The sequence below is a fragment of the Sinocyclocheilus grahami genome, unplaced genomic scaffold (genome assembly GCF_001515645.1).
Source record: "Sinocyclocheilus grahami isolate Dianchi unplaced genomic scaffold, SAMN03320097.WGS_v1.1 scaffold344.1, whole genome shotgun sequence".
Taxonomy (NCBI): Eukaryota; Metazoa; Chordata; class Actinopteri; order Cypriniformes; family Cyprinidae; genus Sinocyclocheilus; species Sinocyclocheilus grahami.
The window spans coordinates 956,629-981,045 of NW_015505523.1; the positions used below are offsets into that span (position 1 = coordinate 956,629).

Sequence of the window (24,417 nt, forward strand, 5' to 3'; positions counted from 1 at the left end):
TCGGGGAAAATAATTTTCTCACCTTGAAGAACAAGGACACAGATCTGAGAACTGCTCCTGTGCTTAAACACAGTGTCAACACATGCAGCTGAGGACATGAACTAGGAAACCAATGTGAAATGGGCTGACAAAAGCTCCTACACAACGAAGATAATAGCTCGGCAACAATGGAGCTAAAGAACAGCCTGCGGGCCAAGTAACACAGCCATAATTGAAACGGCTAATTCGCTGTCATCAAAAGAAAGAAAAGCCCATGTGCTTGCAAGTCAACTTGAAAGCAACAGCTGATAGATCACAATAGCCAAAAACGATTCCCATTTCTTCTAAATGACTAGGTTACAGAAGGGTTACAAAACTTTTACTAAAAACACACAGGCACAGTTGCATTTATGTGTGATTGCAATGGCAAAGGCGCATGCCAAGCTGCTCGATAGTGTACAAGGGGTCTTGCTGTGTTAGCCCTGTCTCAGTCTACTGAGCTAATGAAGTCAAGTGAGGTTCACTGGCTCTGGAGAATAACACACAGACTTAATCAGCCTGGGCCAGGCACTTCGCCTTGCTAATGAGTGTGTTCACACAGTCCCCAAGTGTACATGTGCATGTATGCATGTGTGTGGACAGTTCAATTCACCCAGCTTTGGCCAAACAGGTAGGGAGAAAAAAAAGAAAGAAAAAAAAGTCAGCTTTTTATCCATTTTGCGCCTGCAGAAGGTTACTTTGCCTCAGGTTGTGGACCTTCTGTTTGTCTGGAGAACTGGAAAAGCTGCAGATGGTTAAATACAGATTAAAAGATGGTTTTATACAGACATAAAAAAAGCATAATAGCCTACATTGAAGAAGCTAGACAAATTAGTGAGAAGCCAACATGGACAAGTTGCGTAATATCCTGGAAACTATGAAAAAAATAACTATGCAAACATATTATAGTAATTATAATATAAAATACTTCTATGAATATGTTTTAAATGTATAAACGTAAAGTGTCAAAATTATTATATGAAATTATTACAATTATTATTTTATTAGAAGATATATTAATACATTAATACATGAGTAGTTTGAGCTACAGATACATTTATAATAATAGCCTACACTGAAGAAGTTAGAAAAAATAGTCAGAGGCGAACATGGACAAGTTGCATAACATCCTGAAAAAATAAAAATAGCTATGCATAGAGATAATTATGATTATATAATATACATTTATAATTATATTTTAAATATATATATAATATACATAAAAACATTTGAAAATTTTTTAATGCATATACAGAACAATTATTATTATTATTATTATTATTATTATTATTATATGTAAAATATATCAAGAGGTATAAAATAAAATGTATTTTTAATACAAAAACGTTTTACATTATATTAATACAATCTCTGTTGACCTCTAACAGCTATAGTCAGTTAAGCTGCAGATTTAAAAAAAAATATTTTTTTTTTAAAGTTAAAAATACAGATGATATATGCCAAACAGCCTATGTTGATCTGTAATCCCAGCAAGAAGCTTTGCCTCTTCTTTCAAAAATAGATCAAAATATGTCCCTTGGCTAGCCTACCCAGACCATGCTCTGCACTCTTTGAAGTCACAAGGGAAGCTCACATAACACTAATAGCCTAGTCGTGCTCCAAATGGCTGAGTCACTTTTCCCCCCCCTTTTTTGCTCCAGTGGTGTGCTGCCTCACTACCCAGCAGCTCCCAGACCATGCTGACCTTAAACCTGAGAAAAAAAACACACACACACACTTTTCCATTAAGTAGTTAGAAAAAATAGTCAGAGGCGAACATGGACAAGTTGCATAACATCCTGAAAAAATAAAAATAGCTATGCATAGAGATAATTATGATTATATAATATACATTTATAATTATATTTTAAATATATATATAATATACATAAAAACATTTGAAAATTTTTAAATGCATATACAGAACAATTATTATTATTATTATTATATGTAAAATATATCAAGAGGTATAAAATAAAATGTATTTTTAATACAAAAACGTTTTACATTATATTAATACAATCTCTGTTGACCTCTAACAGCTATAGTCAGTTAAGCTGCAGATTTAAAAAAAAATATTTTTTTTTTAAAGTTAAAAATACAGATGATATATGCCAAACAGCCTATGTTGATCTGTAATCCCAGCAAGAAGCTTTGCCTCTTCTTTCAAAAATAGATCAAAATATGTCCCTTGGCTAGCCTACCCAGACCATGCTCTGCACTCTTTGAAGTCACAAGGGAAGCTCACATAACACTAATAGCCTAGTCGTGCTCCAAATGGCTGAGTCACTTTTCCCCCCCCTTTTTTGCTCCAGTGGTGTGCTGCCTCACTACCCAGCAGCTCCCAGACCATGCTGACCTTAAACCTGAGAAAAAAAACACACACACACACTTTTCCATTATCAGCCTCTCACCGCAATGCACTTCCACCCAAACTCCAGGACGTGAGGCCTCGAAAGCCCCAGAAGAAAAAAAAACAAAACAAAATAGCCACCACAACCGCTGCTGTCAGACAATGTTGATCTGTAATCCCAGCAAGAAGCTTTGCCTCTTCTTTCAAAAATAGATCAAAATATGTCCCTTGGCTAGCCTACCCAGACCATGCTCTGCACTCTTTGAAGTCACAAGGGAAGCTCACATAACACTAATAGCCTAGTCGTGCTCCAAATGGCTGAGTCACTTTTCCCCCCCCTTTTTTGCTCCAGTGGTGTGCTGCCTCACTACCCAGCAGCTCCCAGACCATGCTGACCTTAAACCTGAGAAAAAAAACACACACACACACTTTTCCATTATCAGCCTCTCACCGCAATGCACTTCCACCCAAACTCCAGGACGTGAGGCCTCGAAAGCCCCAGAAGAAAAAAAAACAAAACAAAATAGCCACCACAACCGCTGCTGTCAGACAATAATTTGAAAAAAGAAAAAGAAAAACTGGCGCAAGAGTCACTGTACATACTGTACCCTGGGTTGTGGCAGGCGGCCCAGACTGGCGCCCTTCCAAGTCCACAATAAAACAAACAGAGACGGCGTGCACCAGCCGAGAGGAGCGAGGGTAAGTAGAAAAGCAAAAAAAAACTGCACAGGAAAATGAAGCAGCAAAGGAAGCAGCAATAGACGGAGAAGCAGCAGCAGAGGAAGCAGCAGCAGCAGCAAAAGAACAGGAAGAAGAGGAGCAGAGGAACAGTAAAAGCTGTAGCAGAGGAAGATGAAGCAGAAAAGCAAAAAAAAAAACAGCACAGGACAAAGTAGCACCAAAGGAAGAAGAAATAGATGGAGAAGCAGAAAGAGGATGAAGCAGCAGCAAAAGAAGAGGAAGAAGTAGAGTACAAGCGGTAGCAGAGGAAGATGAAGTAGAAAAGCATCAAAACAGCAGAGGAATTGGAAACAGCAGCAACAACAGAAGCAAGAGATGAAAAACCAGAAGCAGCAGCAAAAGAAGAGGAAGAGTAAAAGCAGTAGCAGAGGATGATGAACAAGTTGAAAATCAACAAAAACAGAGGAAAAGGAAGCAGCAGCAAAGGAAGAAGCAATAGACGGAGAAGCGGCAGCAGAGTAAGAAGCAGCAGCAGCAAAAGAAAAGGAAGAAGAAGAGCAGAGGTAGAGTAAAAGCAGTAGCAGAGGAAGATGAATAAGTAGAAAAACAACAAACAGCAGATGAATAGGGAAGCAGCAGCAAAGAAAGAAGCAACAGAAGAAAAAGCAACAGGCGAAGACAGCAGGAGAAGCATCAGCAGCAACAGATGAAGCAGCATAAAAAGATAAGGAAGATGAGGAAGCAGAACAGGAAGAGGAAGCGGAACAGGACGAGGAAGAATCACGTGGTACAACTTTAAAAAACAGCATTGTTGTTTGAGAAAATGAGACTACGTTTAAACCCGAGGACACTTGAGCCGCAGGGGCCGACATTCGGACTACAGTAGACTCCCGCAGTAATCCAGAGAGGGTGAAGTGTGAGGCCCCGCAAACTGCACAGGAAAATGAAGCAGCAAAGGAAGAAGAAATAGACGGAGAAGCAGCAGCAGAGGAAGCAGCAGCAGCAGCAAAAGAACAGGAAGAAGAGGAGCAGAGGAACAGTAAAAGCTGTAGCAGAGGAAGATGAAGCAGAAAAGCAAAAAAAAAAAAAAACAGCACAGGACAAAGTAGCACCAAAGGAAGAAGAACCAAACAGAGGTATTCATCGGAGTTCAGACTCGGCCTATTCGTCTCATCGCAGAACAGCTCTCATAAATGTCACCATGCAGTACATGCTCCATGGGCTGCCATTATGAGCGCACAAGTACTACAATATCTCCACAGAGTCTGTTATTGAACATGCATCTTGGGATTTGAACAGCCTCTAAAATAAACATTAGATATTTCCTTAGAGCAGCGTCTGCCATGCTGAGTCGTGCATGAATTGAATTGGGCGGCCCAGCGTGAGATGTCACTCATCTCTCCACTCCACATGTTTTTAAACGTCCCAGCAAAAAGTCAATCTTATCTCAATATATGAAGATATTGACATTGAAATATTCCACCGCTGCGAGGCGGAAAGTTGGAAAGGTTTGGTGGTGTAATCTGTGAGTTTTTTTTTTTAAACTAATCTAATCTAATCTAAACCCCTAATTACTGTGGAATCAATTACCTCGGCACAGCACTCGCTTTTAATTATCATAAACATGAGTGCGCTCGATAGGGGAGCAAAAAGTCTACAAAATTTGACCATTGTGCATATCTGCTGTGCGGTAAGGACTTTGGCTTCTCTGGCCTGTGAATTTGGCAATCGCAGAGGGAGGTGAAGGTAGATTCCTGTTGGCCTGGGGTGGAAACCTGGAGTCCCACTGCTTTTATAGACTCTATATAAACCAGATTCACTACAGACCACGAAAAGAGCACTTCTCTATTAAAGAAAAGACTCTCCCACTCCAGAAAAAAAAACATACAGCCTCCAAAAATTAACTGCAAACAAATGTAGATATTCCAGGATTCGACCTATAAAATAGATAGAAACATACTACTGTTCAAAAGTTTGGGGTCAGTAAGATTAGAGTTTTTAAGTAAATTAATGCTTTTATTCAGCAAGGATGCATTACATTAATCAAAAAGACAAAAAGAGACGGTAAAGACATTTATAACGCTACAAAAGGTTTTGACAAAAGACTTGTTCTTTAAGTTTTTATTTTTTTAATTTATCAAAAAATCCTGAAAGAATTAATGTGGTTTCTACAAGAATATTAAGCAGCATTGTTTTCGAGCACCGAACCAACATATTAGAATGATTTCCTGAAGGATCACGTGACACTGAAGACTGCAGTAATGATGAGGAAAATCCATTTACAATCACAGAAATAAATTGCATTACAATGTTAAAATAATTTTTTTAAATTAATTTAAATTGTAATAATTTCACAATATTATTGCGCTTTCTATATTTTTGATCAAATAAATGCAATCTTGATGAGCATAAGCAACTTTCAAAAATATTTTTACAAAATACTGAACCCAAACATAGGTCAAAATTATTATTATTATTTTAATTATACAATTTTTACAATTATTTAAAACTAATTTAATTAAACTATAAAATTATTTAAAATTCTGTTGATTGCAATTCAATTCCTCTTCCTGTCATTCCAATTCAACTTTCAAATGCATGAACATGAATTCAGAATTTCACCCAACCCTTAAAAACAAGCATCCTTATGAGTGATGTTACCTGAGTGAGACAGCAAGTGCATCCTTAGGCGCAGACTGTCTAGGAAGCGTTTTCCACAAAGCTCGCATCCGTAGGTCTTCATTCCGCTGTGCAGCTTCCTGCAGGGAGAAACAGGACAAAATAACATCAGCCAACACCATTTATGTCACTCGCACAAAAATCAGGAAAGCACCTGTGTATACTAGAGATTCGACTAGCGTGCTAAATGGCAAAGGCAAAATAGCATAATTTTACTTCCCACCACATGTCCTTTCACTCCTCTTACACCAGATAACAAGAAGGAGGGTATTAAGACCAGAGCCCTTGTTTTTGGGAAATACTAAAGTGATGTTTGTAAAACTGTTTATCTTCTTGAGAGTGGAATAAATCATTGTTTGCAACCATATGAAGCTAAACTTGCACATCTCCGTGTCACTTCAGCCAATTATTCCCATATTTAGACAATCATATGTATATTTAAGCCTATCACTACTGTAGATGCCATGAAATGCCTTGAAAGTGAAAATTATCAATGGCACATGCGGTTTCAAAGTCCTATTGTTCATTCATTCAGATCCCCAAGCGGAGATGAAGGAGCCCTTTATCTAAACAGGAACATATAGATGGCCATGAGTCCCCAGATAAGAGTGACCATAACGGCTGAATTTGGCTGCAGGGTCCATTTCAAACAGGGGTCAACTTTTCATGAGGCTAAAAGAGAAACATTTGTTCTCTTAAATTATAACATCTCAGAGTATCGGGGAAAGATTAACCCAACAGAATGGAGTCACACAAAAGCATGAGTCAAGTGGACTTTCAAAGCAGCTGTGCAATTAACGTACTTAAGTGTCTAAAACATTGCTTAAGAAATCTACATTTTCTCAGTCCAATCAAGTTTTAAATCACTCATGTTGCTTGCAACTACTAGAAAAAAAACAAAAAAACAACAACTGCCAAGTAGTTAATAAAAGTATTTTTCCCTTTGGTCATGTCTTATCTCGCCTAGGGCACCAAGTGAGTCAGGACTGCCACATGGAGCCCCATTGAGTACAGGCAGAGAAAAAGATCTCCTTTTGTTTATCTGTCCCTTGAATAAAGCCTGAAACCTGGTGCAGACTGGCTATGTTTAAGTGTATTTAACATTTCAATCATTAGCATTCTGCTTTGGCCCTTACCCATGTGTGGATTCAAATCAACTAGTGAATGCACATGTGTGACTTTCTCAGGCTTGAAAACAAAAGATCTCGAGCATCTGCATCTTTTCAACCGCACTAATCCTCAGATGCATCGCATGCGATTGCTAATAAGCAAGTAGAAACAATCGAAAGTCAATGCAAGCGAATTAACAAACTCAGGCTGGTCACTGCCACTCGTTAAGAATATGAAACTCAGTCATGGCAGGTACAGTAAGTGGTTTTATGGGTTGCGGTGGAGTGACGAGCTGCTCAAAGTACTAGGTTTGTAAGAATGCCGCGAGAACACTGGCAACTTGCTGCAAGTGGTGAACTGAATTGGTTTTTATTAGCATGCTTAAAGCATTTGGTAATTGTTTCCAGAGTGGTAATTAGCTCATTGTTTGCACTTTAGTGCCAAATGTATACATCTTTAATGAGGAACAAAGACGTGTACTTTCTTCGCTTTCTATTCATACTACATAGATAATGCGCACTGCACAAGGCAGGTTTTTGTTTCTTTTAAATGCTAGTGCTTTTGTCATTTTCATGCTAGTGAAATCCATAATCTGTTTGGTTCAATTGATTCTTTGGTTGATTCTTCTATAAAGATGCACTAACCAAAAACTATTTTTATCAAACAACCCCTCGTTTCCGTTTGACGTTGTGAGAATCAGCGTCACATGCTGGGTTGTAATGATTTAAGCTTTTATTCTGTTCTTATAAACAAGAGTTGGCAGAACATGGAAATAGTGGCAAGAATTATGAAGCAAGGAAGTGTGGTTTAACCTCAGCGAGAGAGAGACAGAAAAAAAAAAAAACACCAATGGAAAACCATTTGAGGGCTGAGAATCACAAAAGAGAGACTTCAGAAAATAAACAAAAGGGTGGGGGGGTGAGAGAAAACTTGCAACGCATCCAAAATCCTGATAGCTGTCTTCTAGATGGGGATTGTGGAGACCCAACAAACAAAGAGAAGAATGAAGCAGCAAAGCCCTTTGGCAAGCTGCAAGTAATTAAAAAGGCCTGTAAACGCCTTCCAGGATAAAGGGCACTTCAAAAGACGGGCGGGCGAGTGAGCGCGCGAGGGGGAGCTGGGAAAAGCCAGGGGTCTGTGCACCTTTGGGATCTGTGCTAATGCGGCACAATACAGAGATACTGTAGGGGGAACACTCAAAGGCCTTTGTGGGCCTTCAATCTAGCCATTGTCCCTCTCCTGAGGTCTGAGGAGAGCGCGCTTCCACTGATTAGAGACTGACAGAGAGTGCATACTGTCGGAGTGACCCTCCGAGCCCTGAGGGGACATTTCAGAGCTGATAGAAGGCAGACTGGCTACTTGAGGCAGGAAGGACTTTCACTATATATATATAGTACATTAGAATAAGAGACTTGTGCAATCATCAAAACATTTACTACCTTAACAAACGTCACTGTGAATTAGGATTGCGCAATATATTGGAAGCAGGACTGTTAGCTAAAACAAACTATTAAAAAAAAAACATTTCCGTTATTTAAAATAAATGTTAACTGAAATAAAATATATATTTCAGAAAATCACCAAGACATTATTTCTCATTTTCATTAAGCTTATCTTGATAAAAACTGAAAACTAAAATATAACTGAAATACAATTAATCTATATTGACATGCATTAAAAACAAATAAGGAAAAATAACAACAAAATAAAAATAAAAATAATAAATAAATAATTATTTGTACATTATTATAGCCCCTATTTTTAAATTTGGATTACCTTTGCTGTCATCTAACACTCACTCACAACTGATCTTGAGAGTACACTAATAATTCTAATCTTTCTTCTAATTCATTTAGAGATTTACCAAATCTCTAAATGAATATCCATTTTCATAGTACTGTCATGTGATGCCTAAATTAATTTGTAGTATTTAAATGTTTAATGAAATATGTTTAATTTAATAACAAAAGTGCCAGCCACTTAGTTTAAAGTTTTATTTTTGATTTAAAGACAAAATAGTGTTGGTTATATAGTAATGGTCATATATTGGTAGTCAATAGTATTGGTCATATGTTGATTGTTAGCTATGACATGAAAATACATATCAGCACTATCTATCATGCATCCCTAGTCCCAAACCTACTGAAGAGTGACTGCATTTGATTTGACCTTTATTGAAACAGTCAGACGTTTACATGCAATACCACAGTTTGCTTAAAATCAGAGGGAGGTAATTCGTTTTATCGGTGCTTCATTTTTAGAAGACGACCCTGAATATGACATGCTCAAACCTGCTTCCAGCATGGAGCGCGGCAGTCCTGTCATAAAGGCAAAGTCGCCGGGGCACCTGCCCCTGCAATACCGACAACTTCTATTTTCTGGACAACCAGAAGTAAAGCCTCTAGATTTTATGGGACATATATGCCCCCGCACCCCACCTCTTCAAGACACACACACACTTCGTATGTGTGAACTATGGCAGTTCCTTTTCCCCTCAGGCCTCTCCAACCAGCTGTGCTCTGGCTTTGCCACAGAAACTGTAGATGGTGTGTGTGTGAAAGCAGAAGAGAAAGGGGAGGGGTGCACTCTGTGTGCCTGAAACAGACTTGACTGTAGTCATTAAGGAAGCAGGCATAAAACTCTCAAGCCATTTACTCAGTTAATAAGCGACTTTGTCTAACAGTCAGTTTTGACAACGGCAATAAATTTAAAATTTATGTCAACAAAACATATGCTGAACACCTCATTTCAATGCCGGTGTGGCGTGCTGGCTCGTAAATCAGCCCTGTGTTTGAAACCCGAGTAGATTACGGGCCTGTGTTATTGAGCTGTTAGAGCCCGGCCCATATAAACCTGAACTTTCTCACTCCTGAGTGGACCCCAGGCCGTACATCATAGCTAGGAGTTCCCCTGACAGTGTGGCCTGCTCGCTGCCCCCCAGCAGGCCGGAAACCCCAAAAACACTAGGTATAAATGGCATGCGCGTTGGTGTTCAACAATGACTGGTTGGATGCCTGAAATGACTACTTGACTGATCAGTCTTTAAAGAATAGTTCACCTAAATATCAAGATTATCTCATAATTTACTCATTCTCATGTATGACTTACTTTTTTTTCCTGAGAAACACAAAAGATATTTTGAAGAATGTTGGTAACCAAACAGCTTTCCATTGAGTTCCACAGAAAAAAAGAAAGTCATACAGATTGGGAATGATATTTAGGTGTGTAAATGACAGAATTTTCATTTTATTGGGTGAACCATGCCTTTAAGGAAACTCTGACGCTTATTGGACACTTTATGGGGTGTTTTCATAGGGAGATGTCCTTGTATTTAAAAAGGCTAATTAGAGAACATTCAAAATCAGCATGAAATGCACAACAACTTCCAAAAATATTCATCTGAATGTGTATGGCTTTTCAGAGAGGGTTTAACCATCTGAACACCTAAAGAGCATCACATTGTCAGCAAACTTAGGAGGCAATATTGCACCTTAATGCTTAATCCACCTGTCAAAATAATATATATATATACATATATATATATATATATATATATATATATATGAAAAAAAGACAAACGCAGTGTATCTACTACTGTAGAACAAATTCATGTCAGTGGAGATGACAAAAGAAAGCAGGAAAAGTTAACTCACCAGTGTAGGAGTTTCTTGATTCTCCAAAAAAGACTGCAGCAAGTGTTGATCAACAGTTAATTATTTTTGTGCACTTTTGTATAGCTATGGTTACGAACGCTTTAACTCCACTTCCCTACTTTCATATCTTGAATGTCCATAGGCCAAAAACAACAGAAAACACACAAAAAAAGTGAATGTGACCGATAAAATGTTTTGTTATTTATGTAGATATTCCAATGATATTGTTATTGTGAATTATTCTGGCCACAATAATCATGTTCTAAAAATCTGATATTGTGACAGCACCACATCAAAACTTACATTCAGATAAAAATAAGAAAAAAAAACAGTTGACCTCAACTAATCGACAAGATGTTGGATGGATGGATATATATAACACATGCATTCAAATTCCCTTCAATAAATTCCTTACGAATTTTGAACTATATTTAAAGGGGTCATATGACGTTGCTAAAAAAAAAAAGAACATTATTTTGTGTATTTGGTGTAATGAAATGTCTTAATGCTTAATCCACCTGTCAAAATAATATATATATATATATATATATATATATATATATGAAAAAAAGACAAACGCAGTGTATCTACTACTGTAGAACAAATTCATGTCAGTGGAGATGACAAAAGAAAGCAGGAAAAGTTAACTCACCAGTGTAGGAGTTTCTTGATTCTCCAAAAAAGACTGCAGCAAGTGTTGATCAACAGTTAATTATTTTTGTGCACTTTTGTATAGCTATGGTTACGAACGCTTTAACTCCACTTCCCTACTTTCATATCTTGAATGTCCATAGGCCAAAAACAACAGAAAACACACAAAAAAAGTGAATGTGACCGATAAAATGTTTTGTTATTTATGTAGATATTCCAATGATATTGTTATTGTGAATTATTCTGGCCACAATAATCATGTTCTAAAAATCTGATATTGTGACAGCACCACATCAAAACTTGCATTCAGATAAAAATAAGAAAAAAAAAACAGTTGACCTCAACTAATCGACAAGATGTTGGATGGATGGATATATATAACACATGCATTCAAATTCCCTTCAATAAATTCCTTACGAATTTTGAACTATATTTAAAGGGGTCATATGACGTTGCTAAAAAAAAAAGAACATTATTTTGTGTATTTGGTGTAATGAAATGTGCGAGTAAGCATTATTTGTCAGAACACTGGCATTGCAGGCTACTCTCCCAGGAAACAGTCCTCGTCTTCCATAAAATGCACTGCACACATCTGAATATTTGGTTTGAACTGTTCTAGAACTGTGTTGTAAATACAACTTAACCACTGATTTTCTAGTTGTGTCCTCTTTTGGAAGACCAAACAAAGTAGTTTTGCTTTCACAACGAAACACACAGCGTCTCCACGATATGGCAACGGCAACAATACTACAGCGAGAATCAAAGTTACACCTTCTTTCTTTGCGAGAACATTTGGGCGGTGTTATGCAAATCTTCCCACACACAGTGACGTAGATATGTGGGGGCATGTTTGAACGAGGCGTTTTAAGAGGGCGTGGACGAGTCTTAACTTTTATAAAGAATATCTCTTTGGGTTTGAGGCTTTAGTCTTTGCTACTTTAGGGATCTTATCTATTCACAAACAGCTTGTAACAGTCCAAAGAGAAAGGAAAACTTGAAATCGCATCATAAGACCCCTTTAATTGAAGGAGCTGATTCAATGCTAAATGCTCATGTCTCTCACAACAATAAACTATGCTCTACTGTCCTCCATGTTGTTCTTTTCATCCTAGAGCCTTTCATCTGTCTGGCCCTGCCCTGATGAAACGGGTTGGAGCACCGCTAGATTTAAGAGCAGCGTGCTTAACAACTGTGGCGGAGGGGCATGTGACACTAGCAGCGGGAGAGGCTACGAACGCTAGGCCAAAGAAATGATAATGCATTGTAAATACAACTTAACCACTGATTTTCTAGTTGTGTCCTCTTTTGGAAGACCAAACAAAGTAGTTTTGCTTTCACAACGAAACACACAGCGTCTCCACGATATGGCAACGGCAACAATACTACAGCGAGAATCAAAGTTACACCTTCTTTCTTTGCGAGAACATTTGGGCGGTGTTATGCAAATCTTCCCACACACAGTGACGTAGACATGTGGGGGCATGTTTGAACGAGGCGTTTTAAGAGGGCGTGGACGAGTCTTAACTTTTATAAAGAATATCTCTTTGGGTTTGAGGCTTTAGTCTTTGCTACTTTAGGGATCTTATCTATTCACAAACAGCTTGTAACAGTCCAAAGAGAAAGGAAAACTTGAAATCGCATCATAAGACCCCTTTAATTGAAGGAGCTGATTCAATGCTAAATGCTCATGTCTCTCACAACAATAAACTATGCTCTACTGTCCTCCATGTTGTTCTTTTCATCCTAGAGCCTTTCATCTGTCTGGCCCTGCCCTGATGAAACGGGTTGGAGCACCGCTAGATTTAAGAGCAGCGTGCTTAACAACTGTGGCGGAGGGGCATGTGACACTAGCAGCGGGAGAGGCTACGAACGCTAGGCCAAAGAAATGATAATGCAAAGAAAATCATGGGAGAGTGGGAGGCTGTTCCTGGGAACAGAGAAGCTGGCCCGTGCAGCCAACCATGCCCCTCATTCATCTGCTTTTAGAAGGTCCCACTCAATCCCTAAAAGGCATGCCGGACCATGTGCGCACTCAGATTAAGGTATTTGTCAAAGGGGGCCAACAATGCATAAGAAAGGGAAAGAGAAAGTGGGGTGGGGGGCCAATCTGTCAATCTACTGCTGCACTTGAGCTTAATAGAGATTTCAGTGAGGTGTTGACACCACGCTGCCACAACATTACCATAATGATGATTAATGTTAATTGACTTTTCAAAAGATCCTCTTTAGTAAAGGACAGTTGACTGACCTCAGCTATAAAGTGTTTTATTATTACAATGTACAAATAGAAAACCGAAGAATAGAACAACATAATGTCTTATACTCAATAAATAAACAGTTTATTTCAATTTAAACTGTTTTAAATTTGTAAAAATTGTCATTCTAATCAAATATACAACATATACTACAATGTTTGGGGGTCTATACGATTTATTTAAAGATTTTTTAAAATAGAAATTAATTATTTTTTTCAACAAAGATTAATTAAATTGATTGTAAGTGAGAGTAAAGACATATTGCAAATATTTAAAGAATATAAGATTGAATACTTGGAGACAGGCATAAAAAAAAGACACAAAACCGGTTTCGTCTCGCTTCTGAGGGATGAGACATCCCTAAACTGACTGTTTGCAGTATATCTGCTTTGTTTTAGCAATCTTCGGTGAGACTACCAGCATGTCTTTTCCCCAGTCTTTTCCAGTCCATTAAGAATGAATGAGGCAGACAATGGCGAATCAGATGGCGAAAAAACAAAAAAACAGAACGACAGCATCAACAACAAAAACCAACCAAATTTCAGCTGTTCGAGATAAGCCCACCCTTAACCCCTGCAACTGCATCCATGAAAAGCCATTACTGCGTTTTATGAGCCGTGCGCCACTTCTCCCTCGCTCTCTTTATCTCTTTCTCTCACACACAATGTGGTTACGCTCTATAAGATACAATTGTGCTTGAATATATTATTTTGACTGACAGAAAATTACATAGTATTGCCAGTCTCTCTCACTGTTTACCAACCCTGTCTTCATGTCTATCCTTTGTTTCAAGATCTTTTTTCTCTTCCTTTTTTTTCATGATCGGAATGTATCAAATGGCTGGGTAATTCTCAGTGGCGAGGGCTGTTTATCAGGAGTCCTCCTGTACATATCAATGACTCTGCCCTCTCTCCCTGCGGCGAGACATTCATATGAATTCCAGCCACACTCACACATACTGCAAACTCGTGCTAAGCATAGATGAGTAGCGGTTGAAGAGAGACACAGACAGAGAAAGCAAGACAGTGTGAGAGCCGACGTTGGCTGCCTTTATAACGATCCAGAAAGGGCTTTATTCCCCACTATACACACACCAATTTAACCTACAGCTCGACAGATAAGGATAGACAACATTTACAACATATTGTGCGAATGAGATGAAAATGGCAGGCAGTCAAACCTTTAACAGGCCGTTTTCAAATAGCAGCTAAGAATTTGGATCTGTTCCGAAACCTAGCGAGCTGCCTACACAGGTATTATGGGTACGCTCCCTAAAGAGAAGGCTGTTAGTAAAGGTAGTTGGCATGATTTCGCTGCCTAAAGATATAGTCACATAAGTGAATTTTCTGCGAAATTTTGCAAGCAAAATAAGGTGCATTTTATAATAGTGCTTGAACCATCACGTAATATTCCAGATCGCATGAATTCTTATTAAAATTAGGGCTGAAACGATTAGTCGACATTATCGACAACGTCAACAAAAAAAATTGTCAACAAATATTTTTGTCATCAAGTAGTCGTTTGATCTCATATGACCTAATGTGAGAGCCTGCAATAATGCAGTTTGACCAGTGTGGCGCTGTAGCGCAAGACTAATTCAGCTCTCCTGATGCAATTCAAGAGAAGACTACAGCGCTTCAGAGCAAACGCAGCCGAACCTGAAGCTGCTGAGTGGCGTTTGGATGAATATGTTAATATATGCTGCGTGCTTTCCTTTCAATAAGAAAATAAACACAACAAAAACTGACAGCGGTGTGAAAGCAGCACTTAAGAACACATTTGATTACAGCAATGTGGATGTTTGCACGAACTCTGAAGTTCGGCACTCCAGTAAAGAAAAGTCCAGTCATGTCACTTTTAGTTATATAACAGTACTTTATGCAATAGATAGCCTTAAATCAAGCAACTTTACAGTATTAAAGATGAAAAATCTGAGTCCGTGTCGCTTTCAGTTAGAATTATAACTTGATTTTCTTTTATAAAGCAGTTCTCCAGTGTGGAGCTAGCTAATGATAAAATATTTTAATTAGTGGGAAAAAAAATATTTCATTAAAGTTTTAGTTTGGTTTGATCTAGCTCAAGACTGTTTTGATTATGATAACCCTATAAGGTAATTAGTGTTGGGCGATATGGTCATTTTTCAAATCGTCATATCGCCGATGAAAAATCTGAGTCAGTGTCGCTTTCAGTTAGAATTATAACTTGATTTTCTTTTATAAAGCAGTTCTCCAGTGTGGAGCTAGCTAATGATAAAATATTTTAATTAGTGGGAAAAAAAATATTTCATTAAAGTTTTAGTTTGGTTTGATCTAGCTCAAGACTGTTTTGATTATGATAACCCTATAAGGTAATTAGTGTTGGGCGATATGGTCATTTTTCAAATCGTCATATCGCCAGTCCATGAGATCGCTGATAGACGATATTATCATGCATGGGTGGGTGGGGGCAAGAGAGAGAATCTCTGTACTTGTCATATGCTATTTCATAACTATTTGGTGTTTTAAACCACGCGCGTGCGTGCGTGCGTGCGTGCGTGAGAGAGAGGAAGAACGTGGAAGTCTAAACAATAATAACAAATTTAAATAATATACTTTCAAACATACTGATAAACTAACATGTTAAATGCAAAAATATTTAAAACAGCTAGTTCATATATATTCGGATACAACAGTCATACATTGCTATTAGTTGCGTGTCCTGTAACAAGTTTGCGCATCAGAGCACGGAAGTTATCAGTCTGGTCTGCAAAATCAGTCAACGGTGAAAATCAAAAGATTTATTTTAAAGACCTAAGACTATTTTTAACACTAAATATTGGACATAAACGAACACGTTAAATATAAAGTATTTAAAACAGGTAAGTTCATGTATTTGGAGTAAATTTAAATTAAAGGGGTCATATGATGCGATTAAAATTTGTCCTTTCTTTTTGGAGTGTTACAAGCTCTTGGTGCATAAAGAAGATCTGTAAAGTTGCAAAGACTAAATTCTCAAATCCAAAGAGATATTCTTTATAAAAGTTAAGAGTCAGCCACACCTACCTAAAACGGCTCGTTCTAACACGCCCCCACGTATCTACGTCGCTATGTGGGGAAGATTTGCATAACGGCGCCCAAATGTTCAAGCAAAGAAAGAAGGCATAACTTTTATTCTCTCTGTAGTTTTGTTGTTGCCGCCGCCATGTTGTAAAGATGCTGTGTGCTTCGTTGTGAAAGCGAAACTACTTTGTTTGGTCTTTCGTTCTCAAAAGAGAACGATATCTGCTTCGTCATGCCTGGAGCAAAAAAAGGTTTTATATTTTATATATTTAAAGCGATCACAAATGCAGACATGGTTTTATGTTTACACAGTAAAAAGACAGTATAAGTCATTATAATCCATAATTATGTCCCCACTGGATGCAACGAATGCCTCATTTATAATGGGTTTTCATTGACGCACCGCCACAGAAACAAGAATGAGATACGTTCTAACATAACTTGCATTAAACTCAGTTAGTGAGGGCTCGGTTAAAATCTTGCACATATATAGGCCGTTCAGATTACTTGTTAAAGTGCAACGAAATAGCTTATATCAGCAGACGATACGTGTCTGTGTTTGTGGTTGGAGACTCCTTCACTGGCTACAGGCTCCTCATTTGCGCATGCATGCGCACGTGTGTGTGTGTGTGTGAAATACAATGCTGAATGAAAAAGTTTGATAAGCCGAATTATAATGGGCCCCCTAATAATAATAATAATAATAATAATTATTATTATTATTAATACATTAATAGGAGAATGAGCCTAATATCGTCTTGACTATCGACAAAGACATCTGCTATTGTCGATATCTCTATCATCGATACACGATACTATCGTTTATAAGTACAACTCTATAAGGTATTTTAAGAGAGATTATGTGAATAAAATAGCTTATCCAAAAATAAGACGTCCTATCACTAGGGTTGGGTACCGAACTCTGTATTTTTAAGGGTACCGACCGAATTGCGTCAGTACTACAGAGTACTGATTCACGTTAAATCAATCGGTGCCAAATAATGGCCACATACCCCTGCAACTCGTTCAAAAAACAAACAGGGCAAGCCGAAATATTCTGAAGTGTGGTTACAATTCTAGGGCCATATGGTTTCTGAGAAAACGCGTACGGGATCGCTGAGTCCATTCATAAAAACGTAATTTACTATAGCGCGGAATGCCACGGATTTCGTCAATTTTGGACGAATAAATCAAAAGTAGTCACTGCCACTTAATTCGAATCGCGATATGAACTAGTGTCTGTGAATATTAAAATGCAAAAAGACTTTTTAAATATGAATCCTGCATGTTCAGCTTGCCTCTGTATGTATGAATGGCGGAAACACGGTTTTGTGTTTACTACACAAATACTGAAGCACAAATATGTGACGCTCGCGGTGATTTCCGGCCTCTGCATCTCACTATATAAAAGAAAGAAAACATTTGTAGGGCCCTATTGTTCAAAATGTTGAAATTGAGACTTTGGGACTTATTTTTTCACTGAAATAAATGTTTTTGTAATTACACCGAGAGTAAAGTACCGAAAAAAGGTACCGTTGGGTACCGGCACCGAAATTCAGGTACCGATACCGGTACCGTACCGGTTCAAATGTGAACGGTACCCAACCCTATCTAACACTTACCTTTATTTTGTTTCTTATACATTTGATTTACAAAAAGAGATGTTAGGCAGAATGTGTCATTCGGTTACTTTTTCATATGTCTAATTAAATGGTGAATAAGAGTTTCTCTGTCATCTCATTTTGTGTGACAAATATATTTATTTGTATAAATTAATTGTATAATTGTAATTACATAATATGACTTTCAAAAGCTGAATTATCTTAAATTATTTGTTAGAATATGTATAAATATTTTAACTAATTGCAAAAGCTGAATAATCAAATGTCTAATGATGAATCAGTTGAATAATCGACGATTTGTCAATTAATCGTTAGATTAATCGATTATCAAAATAATCGTTTGTTGCAGCCCTAATTAAAATGACCAGATTTTGCCCTCGAAAAACTTACAGGACAACTATAAATGTGACCACACCTTAAAACTTCTACAGTAACATGAAAAAAGAACGACAATTGAATAATCCTGTGAAACAACAGGGAAAAGCTAAATAATTTTTTCTAAATATTTATAACTCAATTCAATACCAAAATGAAAAAAAAAATAACAGACTAAAACATTTAAATAAATAAATAAATAAACCCTACATGCACAGGGCATTCTAACATGGCAAAGCAAATTATTACAAATATTTAATTATATTTATTTACTATTAAATATATTTAATATTTTTTAACTTATTCAATACTGAAAAATAACTAACACTAATACATAAATAAATAAATATCATGAGTAAGCAAAATACATTGTTCTAATCTAAATATTTATAACTGATTCAATAGAAGAACGTAATAATAATAATAATTGAAATAATAACAATACAATTATAAATAAACAAACAAACAAAAACAAACATGGGTAAGCAAAATACATTGTTCTAAATATTTATAATGGATTGAATAATAGAAAAAGTAATAATAATAATAACAACAACAATTATAAACAAATAAAAATAAATAAATAACCTACAAATATATTCAAGACCGTTCGATCAATCAACAGAATATGGACTATTTTTCACAATACTTGTTTATGTATGCTATGTCTTAATGCTTGTTACAGAATCAGAGTAGCGTTCAAAATAAATGGCTTATGAGGTTGCATTTCATTCAGTATGCCAACTAAGGTGGTACCTGCCTTTAGAAAGTAGGCCTTAGATAGCAAGGCAGCTCGCTAGGTTTTGAAGCAGAGCTGCTGTATTTAAAAACCAACCATAGCCCTGTTGCACAAAATTACCAAAGACACCCTAAACATTCTTTTTTCATGGCCGATGTCATCAATAAATCCCTGCCTTGTTTTGTGGATCAATCTTGTTTTTCGGCGAACATCCCACACTGGGTGGCTGAACCACACCATGGAGGCTAGGTTAAATAAGCAGCATGTAGTCCAGGCTCTTCTATGAGAAGGGAGGGGGGTCTCTTCAAAAACAAGACAGTGAAGGTGTATTGGGAGACTGGGGCATTGAACAAAGCTCAATTATGTTGTCCGGGGGAACGACACAGCACTCCTTTCATTATCCTTTCGAAGCCTCTTTTCTGTGGAGTCAACAGGCAGAACTGTGGCGCATTAGCCGCACACAAGAGCTCTGTCAGGAAGTGGGATTAAGCCGGCGCTCCTAATTGCGCTACCTGGGAAAAAGAGACACATTCCCCCCGTTCTAATCCACAATTTATACCTGCACCCTCAACAGCAGCTCAGGGGAAAGGATTCACACCTAATGTCTCATTCACCGGCAGCCATTACGAGACAGCCTCTGTCATTAACCTAATGACACAAACTAGAGCGCTATGACCGCCGCATTAGCCAATAAAAGGGATACCGTGACGTTTAAGGTTATTGATAGCGACAGAAGGAGGGATCTTTTTTTTTTTTGAGGACACTCATGTTTGCAAATATATCAAGTCTGTGTTCAGTGATTAGCTCAGTGATTTGAAAGCCTGTGACACTTACAATAATAGCTGTGCCGGCTAATCAAGGGTTTGCGCTTCTTGGTAAAAATGAGAATGGAGAAAAGGGGAGAGAGAGCGAGTGAGTGTGGAAAGGAGAAAACAAGAAAAGCGCTGGGTTAACTGACATCTTTAAGCCTGGCAGAGTATGAGGTTAAATGGCAGCGCAAGCTCCCAAATCCTCTTTTTCTTCTCCTTTTATCACGACGCCAGCCTCTTTCTATCTCTGAATATAGCAATTCTTTCATTTCTCAACATTCCTTAGCAGTTTGTTGTTCTTGTTTTCCTCCATTGAAATTTGTTGATCTTCAGATCTGTGAGGCTAGCGCACACAAGCGCGTCGTGGCTCTATAAAAAGCCCCAGACGAGAGTTCCCTCCACCATGCATTATTCATGGGCATCACCTTCAATCAAGAGGCAGAAACCTCAAGGATGTCTAACTTTAGGTCTTCTCTTTTTTGAAAAAGAAGACAAAAGCAGGCAAGAAACATTCCACTGTGTCTTGTATAATTTATTCCCTGTTCAGATGACTTCAAATACTTGTACCCTCTTGTGTGTTCCAGTTTATATCTGCCATGCTCCGGGAGAAATACATTTCTTCCTGTTCTAACGAGCTGGCACCTGTTACATTAATAAAGATGAAACTAAATAACTTGTACAAGGTGGAATGAGCAAAAACAAGATGCTAAAATTTAAGAGGAACAGCCTGTTAAGCAGAGCACAGACGTATTATCATTAGGGTTGCAAAAACATGGAAAATTTCCAGTAAATTTCGGAAACATTCCAGACATTTTGGAAACTTTACAGGATTTTTTGGAATCTTCCAGGGATTTTTGGAAAGCTTCCAGAAATTTACCGGAAATTTTCCACCCCTTTGCAACCCTAATTATCATTACCATAAAAAAGCCTTAACCTCAACCTCAACTCATGTCATCATTATCGCCCCCTGCTATGACGCTCTTTGTAAACAGACATATTTGGTTGTCTGGGCACGGGCACAAAAAGGACATTAAAGGCTTACGCAGGCTGCTCGATGAGATTATTTTGAGATTATGAAACAACATACAGAACTACCAAATTTTGCTATAAATTCGATTGCATCATATAATAATTGCTGTTAATAGTGTTCATCGTCTGTTTGATTACACCTTTAATTGATTTTTCCGTACATTTCTGCCATATGTACATTGACAGTCACCACTGATAAACTACTACTAAATATATTGTAGAAACTTAATTTTCTATAAAGTTGCTTTGCAACAGTTTGTTTCGTGAAAAGCGCTACACAAACTTGAATTGAATTTTTTAAGCTCTGGCTGCTGCTTTCAGAGCGTTACACAACGACTTGAGGCGGAATGCGATCCGTGGACAGTGACAGGTGGGGGCTCGCTGGTGGTCCGTAGATTTATAGACTTTGTTTTGGTTTGATTTATGCTTTTATTTTGGTCTGTCGCGCTGTGCAGACGGGGAGCTTCGACTGAGCTTGACCTCAGAAACGTGAGACTGCGTAAACACCTCCGCCCTACGGTGTCGTGATACCACCTCGTGCCTCGCCCGGGGCCTCGGCGGGGGTTTCAGGTGTTCGTGAAGCCCACACACGCACGTACCCTGCCAAAGACATGGTATCTGCATAGTCATGCCCCCACCCTCCGCCCTGATTGAGAACAGCAGTGGTCTGAAATAGCCAGGCTGTAGCATCCCTTCGCCTGCGGTAAACAAGCCTCCCGTCTGGCACGGCCGAGCTGCATTCGAGCCCTGCTACGTGCAGTGTCACCGTCCCTGTTACTCACCCACAAACCAGCCTCTCACCGAGAAAGCGCCATCAACAGCTCGCATGCAGAGGAAGACAGAAGAAGAAGAGGAGGGGAGGAAATAAAGGCGTGAAGACATACTGAGATATTGAAAGAGAGACGCTGAGAAGGGGTCAGACAGAATAGAATGGAAGCACACAAAACACGGCAATGTCAAGAATGTGTGCCGTATTAGATTTCTGCTGTATGCAGGACATTGATAATGGCTCTCATAGAGATTTCGTGTCACCCCGTCTGGTGGTTTGTGTCGCCTTTTTTTTTTTTTTTTACAGAATAGGCCAGTGTGTGAAGCTCAGCTGAGTGCAGTTATGAAGCGCATGGTGCTCGGCAAAACGCATTAGAAAAATGTGAGGCAAATTTTGGCCACATAGCAAGAACCAATTCACTAACACTTGAACACTATAGAACTCCTGACAGCTCTCTTGCTCTGACAATTACAATTCTGGCATATCGGTCCACAACAGCAAGGTTTCTTGAGTGAGGACTAAAATATTACACTATTGCAAAGCTGCAAATCCTAATGTTCTAAGTGTTTAAAAACATAAAAATATTAAGTATATAAAAAAAAAAACATCTATATATATTATTTATATAAAAGACTATTTAATAAATGATATATCATATTTATACAAATTTTTTTTTTAGGGCTGGGCGATATAGCTAAAAAATTAATTAATCATATAATGTTTCACATCGTTCGGTATCGATAATTAATGTTATTTTTAATAATCTTTTTTTAAAACAAAAAGCAATAGAATTTTTTATTTTTTATTTAACCACTGTAATTATAATTAACAATTTATTATGACAAACAAAAAATATTTGTTTAAACAATCAAACACAATAAAAATAAACAAACAAATATATAATTTCTAATGTTTTATATGCAGATTAAATAGGTCTTTATTGTATAGGTCTAATTGTCTCCCAAGGCCACAGGAGGGCACAATGAGCAAAATAATGCAACCCATTTAAATTGTCAACGCAAGTAACTCTATAAAAACGTGCATAACGTCTAAATTAACTCATAAAAATCTAATATAATTTCGTAAATTGCATACACAATTATGAATAAAACGGCATCATGTATTTATGCATTGCTTAATCCAAAGAGTCGAAGCGCCATTAACACAGACTATGAAAAAAACATATGAGACGCAGTGAATAGGAATAAACCTCCACAAATTCGTGACGTGTTTTCTAAAAATGTTAACTGTTTTAACTTTGCATGGCTTTCTATACATCTCTTCTGTGAGACGCGAGTGCAGCAGTCATATTTGTCAGTCTAAAAAATGCGCTGAATATGCGTTGTGTGTGAATGGCTTGGTTTCGGTTTTAACCCATTCAAGATTTTCTCTGCATTGAGCTTCTATATTTCTCTAATATTTTAAATGAATAACGCAGCAGCGGCGTATCTCGTGGGCTAGACTAACAAAACATTAAAATGCAACAACGTTTTATCACGTTTTACTACAGATGCGCGCGCTTTATTTGACTACTTTTGGACTGTTGAACAAAAACACCCACCAACTCCCATTATAATGCTTGGAAGAGCCAGGATCATTTTTAATATAACTCCGATTGGATTTATCTGAAAGAAGAAAGTCATATACACCTAGGATGCTTTAAGGGTGAGTAAAACATGGGCTAATTTTCATTTTTGGGTGAACTAACCCTTTAAGATTAAGATGTAAACTTTTGAATGAGGCCATTTTTATCAATTCAGTTATTATTTTGTCTTGTGGAGTATATGTAAATATCTGTTATGTGAAATAGCTTATTCAGGACAGTACTAAAAAAATAACATGCAATTTTCATGATCCCTCATATCATATTTATACAAATTTTTTTTTTAGGGCTGGGCGATATAGCTAAAAAATTAATTAATCATATAATGTTTCACATCGTTCGGTATCGATAATTAATGTTATTTTTAATAATCTTTTTTTAAAACAAAAAGCAATAGAATTTTTTATTTTTTATTTAACCACTGTAATTATAATTAACAATTTATTATGACAAACAAAAAATATTTGTTTAAACAATCAAACACAATAAAAATAAACAAACAAATATATAATTTCTAATGTTTTATATGCAGATTAAATAGGTCTTTATTGTATAGGTCTAATTGTCTCCCAAGGCCACAGGAGGGCACAATGAGCAAAATAATGCAACCCATTTAAATTGTCAACGCAAGTAACTCTATAAAAACGTGCATAACGTCTAAATTAACTCATAAAAATCTAATATAATTTCGTAAATTGCATACACAATTATGAATAAAACGGCATCATGTATTTATGCATTGCTTAATCCAAAGAGTCGAAGCGCCATTAACACAGACTATGAAAAAAACATATGAGACGCAGTGAATAGGAATAAACCTCCACAAATTCGTGACGTGTTTTCTAAAAATGTTAACTGTTTTAACTTTGCATGGCTTTCTATACATCTCTTCTGTGAGACGCGAGTGCAGCAGTCATATTTGTCAGTCTAAAAAATGCGCTGAATATGCGTTGTGTGTGAATGGCTTGGTTTCGGTTTTAACCCATTCAAGATTTTCTCTGCATTGAGCTTCTATATTTCTCTAATATTTTAA

General features: G+C 37.4%; 1 protein-coding gene across 2 annotated transcripts in view; it reads right to left on the minus strand.

Moving 5' to 3' along the window:
• The window catches only part of LOC107548185 (zinc finger and BTB domain-containing protein 16-A-like), a 67,014-nt gene extending 60,986 nt beyond the window's left edge, over nt 1–6,028 (minus strand). Inside the window, exon 1 of one of the 2 annotated variants that reach the window (XM_016228779.1) lies at nt 5,714–6,028. In XM_016228779.1, coding sequence (XP_016084265.1) covers nt 5,714–5,840 — 127 coding nt within the window. In that variant the 5' untranslated portion in view covers nt 5,841–6,028. The remainder of the gene's footprint in view (nt 1–5,713) is intronic. The other variant, XM_016228780.1, reaches the window with a different exon arrangement.
• Between the last annotated feature and the right edge of the window lie 18,389 nt (nt 6,029–24,417).